Source organism: Tympanuchus pallidicinctus, unplaced genomic scaffold (genome assembly GCF_026119805.1).
Source record: "Tympanuchus pallidicinctus isolate F22 unplaced genomic scaffold, pur_lepc_1.0 scaffold22, whole genome shotgun sequence".
Taxonomy (NCBI): Eukaryota; Metazoa; Chordata; class Aves; order Galliformes; family Phasianidae; genus Tympanuchus; species Tympanuchus pallidicinctus.
Window position 1 is genome coordinate 8,611,292 of NW_026294739.1, and position 4,360 is coordinate 8,615,651.

At 37.1% G+C, this 4,360-nt stretch overlaps 1 protein-coding gene across 1 annotated transcript in view; it reads right to left on the minus strand.

The window, feature by feature from the left end:
- Positions 1 to 929: 929 nt before the first annotated feature.
- Positions 930 to 4,360, minus strand: part of COL4A4 (collagen type IV alpha 4 chain) — a 64,333-nt gene continuing 60,902 nt past the window's right edge. Inside the window, exons 46-47 of the mRNA XM_052686227.1 lie at positions 2,547 to 2,833; positions 930 to 1,708 (exon numbers count right to left, since the gene is read on the minus strand). Of these exons, the coding sequence (XP_052542187.1) occupies positions 1,445 to 1,708; positions 2,547 to 2,833 (551 nt within the window). The 3' untranslated portion in view covers positions 930 to 1,444. The remainder of the gene's footprint in view (positions 1,709 to 2,546; positions 2,834 to 4,360) is intronic.

The window sequence follows — 4,360 nt, forward strand, 5'->3', positions numbered from 1 at the left end:
ACGGCTTGGTGGTCTTGGCAGAAAGCAGTTGCAATCTGATGTTTTCACACTTGAATGGAGTTACTCTGACTGCTTTATTTTCCTCTGGCTGAGGCTGGACTGTGCTTTTCCTGCTTTTTGACTTTGTGCATCCACACTGTAAGCTGGCTGATCAGATGCTTGCGATGGCTTTGGAGGGAATCTTCCTTTAATTATTGGGTCTTTTGGATTTGCATCTCAGTCTGAAAATCCTTCTGCTTATGTTCTTAGTGAACACACTGAAATTAAAAGTGCTGGAAAAACGTTTTATTCTTCCCTAGAAAGTGGTAAAAGGAGCATTTGTGGTCCTTCTGGACAAGATGAATTCTCCATGTGCCATCAATGGCTTTTCAGTAGTTTCATCAAAATTTAAATATGCATTTTTCTGGTTTTATAGCTGAATGAAAAAGGAATAGGTGCTTTTTTTTTTTTTCCCAGAAAGTGTCCAGTGCTGAGCTTATAAAATTTTTCATAATCAACGCTTTCAGTAACAAAAAGTGTAGAGTCATTCTATAATACTCTGAAAGGTGATGAATTTTCCTGTGGTGTATTTCTAAAAATAGTAATAATTTTAAAAAAGCCTCCCCTCCCCCCCGACAATAGTTAGTAACATTTTACAAGTGCTTCTTATATTCCTCACTTAGGTTCATCAGCATGCTGCAATTTCTTTTCAATTAGCATTAAAAACTGCTTTGTTGTCTCCTGCTACTTGGATTAAAGCTTAATAATTTTACTTACCTCTTCTCATGAAATTCATCACTAATATAAATATAGCTTTTTAAGGCTTCATTATCTCATCTAATTTTATTTTCTTACATAATCTGTTGTCAAATGGATTTGCAACTTATTGTTACTTATGAAATCTCAATTAAGTTCTTTCACAGTTTTGTTAGGTACAGCAGCAGTAAGACTTTGATCTTTGTTGCTTTTATTATGTGTAATCATGTGGTTTTAACAATTGCATTTTCGCCTTCCCTCAGAAACAGCATGGGAAAATTTCTTTTAGCTTGGGAAATTCAGCTGTAGGACTTTAAGACATTTGACTCTTTGCATATCTGCACTTGTATACTTTTTAAGAGGGGGTTCTTTATAAAATGCCATATTTTGTTCTAAATGCCACTTTTAACAGGAAATCCAATGTCTTGTATAATCATGTACTGTATTCTTGGCATTCCAGACTGACTTCAACCCTGCAAGTTCAGCTTGTTACCTGTACGTTATGGTAGCAGACTCCAGTAGTTCACACTGGATTTTACCACCTGTAGATATGTGCACATGGGTCGCTGAAACTGCATAGATGCATCTTTCCATCTTATGTATCCATTCAAGCAAAAAGTTACACACTTTAAAATATATTTACATATTAAATACTGTTTGTCTTTAGCATGTTTTTTGTCTCACTCTAGCTATTAATTTGTTTCACTTGTTAATCATGCTTCAGGCATACCTGACATCTACTGATTTTTTTCCTCTGCTCTTGTCCTTCTTTAAGAGTTCCTGACAAGGGAGCTGATGCAAACTGCAAGTCAGGCATCACTGTTGTTAGCCAGAAGCTGTATTCATTAGCAAAAAACTGACAAGTTCCCCGCTGACCCTGGCATTCAATGAATGGTGCTGATCTGAAGTCTTCTAAGCAGCTTCCTGGTGACATAAGGGACTGCCCACCTCCTTGATCACCAGATCCAGTGTGCTGGAAGGAACAGTGAAAAAGCTTGTTAACCGTGTGTGAAAAACATGTAAATGATGTTAATTTTTCTTTTTATTTAACTGCTTTCAATTTTTTTTCGTGATCTCAGGTTGCAGTCACCTTCAGCTGTTGAATGAAATCTCTAATCTCAGCAGTCTAGGGCTTATTTTTGTAGTACTTAACAAGCTGAAGAAAAGAGTAATCCAAGTGGGTTCTAAATGATGTTCTTCAATCTAATGTGACTAAAGGACAGCAGTGAAAAGACCTGCACTTCTAATCTACAGAATCATAGAATGTTTGGAATTGAAAGAGACCTTAAAGATTTAACTCCGCCCCCTGCTATGGGCACCGATGTGTTCCACCATTCCGGGCGGCTCAAAGCCCCATCCAGCCTGGCCTTTGAACGTTTCCTGGGATGGTGCATCCACGGCTCCTCGGGGCTGATTGTTCTGGTGCCTCACCACCCTCTGAGTAAGGAGTTTTTTCCTTGTATATAATCTAAATCTACCTTTTTTTTTTAGTGTAAAACCTTTATTCCTTGTCCTATTGCTGCACTGCCCTGACGTGTCTTTGTACATGAAAATTCCATTGTTTATGGGACAAGCATGCAAAAATCTTGGCAATTTTAAGAAACGTACAGCTCAAAGCTATGACTTTAGCATAAGATATATGTACTTACAGACAGGTTTTGAAACTGTCAAAACTTCATTTTGCGAAGTTTTTTTCTGAATTTTCTTGGTACTATTTGCTAGACATCTGTTAGCTTGCTTTTCCTTTAGAGCTGAAATGTTTGAGTCTGTAGAAAAGCTGTATGAAAGAAATCAAGTGTCCAGAAACTTACCATCAGAAAAGAATATCCTATCCAAAGACTTCTCCAGTTCATTGGACACGGAGGAATCGACTGATCTTGGCTGTGAACTGCTACTGCTTGAGCTGGAGCCTCACATACAGCACATCTGCTTATGTATGGTTGTATTTCTTCTTCAGAGAGTGGTGTCATTGGTAAGGGAGCGGCACTTGACAACCAGTAGGACTTATCATTTCGGCTGGCATAGTAACAAACTTGGTTGATGTTACAGTAAGCAAAGGGCATGGTATTAAACATAGGAAGGCAAGATCCTGCCAGACCTGAAATAATAAGAATGGAAAACAGCAACAACAAAAAAGGTGAAGACTTGAAAATGTTGTCCCTTCTTTTTTAGGTATGTTGATAATAATCTTCTGGCCTACACTGCAGCAAAACTGCAGGCCTTGACAGACGTTATGTCGCTCAAGTATTTTAAACCTTCAGGGCTTCCTACAAAAAGTTTGTTATATTGAAACTATTTTTAACCAATTCGTACCTTCATTTCTTCAGTAGCACTGAATAGTGCTGCAGTCCAGCATTTAAATGTGAAGCAGTTTCTTACCATGGGAAACAGGTTTAACAAATTTTGTAGCTGTGCCAACACTGAAAAATAAATTGGGCAGGAGGCAGCTGGCTTAAGAAGAGATCAGAACTCATTAGAAGCAGTAGGAAAAAAGAAGCCAATTCTGATCAACAGAAATTTTTTTGTGAAGCATGACAGACCTTTGCTACCAGTGCATTAAGCTGAAAACTCAGCAGTTGTTTAAGTTCATTCCGAAAAATTTTCACAGACTCTCAAAGTGAAATTCTCCTAGAATTCAGTTAAGAATAGTTTTGTGATGACCTGTGTAGTTAACACTGCAGTTCTCTTGTGCTCTGATCTTTATATGAGGCCTTATTTCTCTCATGCCCAAAAATCCTAATGTCTTTTTTTTTTATTTCTTTATAGAAGTGATGTTTCTATAGAGAAGCCAATTTTGTTTACCACTGATAGCATTCCATATTAGTAATAACACGTGATCTGGAATACCCTGAGTATGAAAAATGCCTGAGAAAAGAACCCACTGGTCACAGGGAACAAGGACTTTATTTTATTTGGATCATATTCCCAGTGTTTTTATAAGACATTTTGTTCCCAACTGTGGTTATCCTGGGGAATGCCAAACACCTAATAGTGAAAACATTTCAAAGTGACACTGTTGTAGTAAAAAAAAAAAAAAAAAAAAAAGTTCTTTTAACTCTTAAATATTTTTTGTTCAGCCAGTAAGGATGATCTTTTCTCCTAGTAGGTTCTTTGGCTCTTGCAGAACAAGATTACAACAATTTAGAAAATTACTTCTACGTGAACTACAGCCAATCAGTTTTTTACGTTTTAACTCTAGTCTAAATTGTTTATGTAGAAGAAATGTCTCAAAATTCCAGAATTAACTATCCTTGGGAGACATTTTGGGTTTTTTTTGAAAGTGAATAGATAAAAAATTAGACTTGAGCACAAAATTCTGCTGTATATGATGCATAATTTTATTTGTAAAGTTGATTTATGCTGTCCAACTGCAACCATCTAACCTAAGCAGCTATTTTTCCCAAGCTGCCCCTGATCTAAGAGAATCTCTCCAGTGAGCCCAAAGACAGCCCCAGATGGCTAGCCAGGATGGGGGAAGCAAACCACAACTCATTTTAGAATGGTTCTGTGTTGCAGAAAATAAGTAATTTTTTTACTGTGCTCTATTTGAGTTGTCTTTCACTGTGTAGATCACACCATCCTAGACCTTATCCACAGGGAAATTACCATATACTACAATACATAC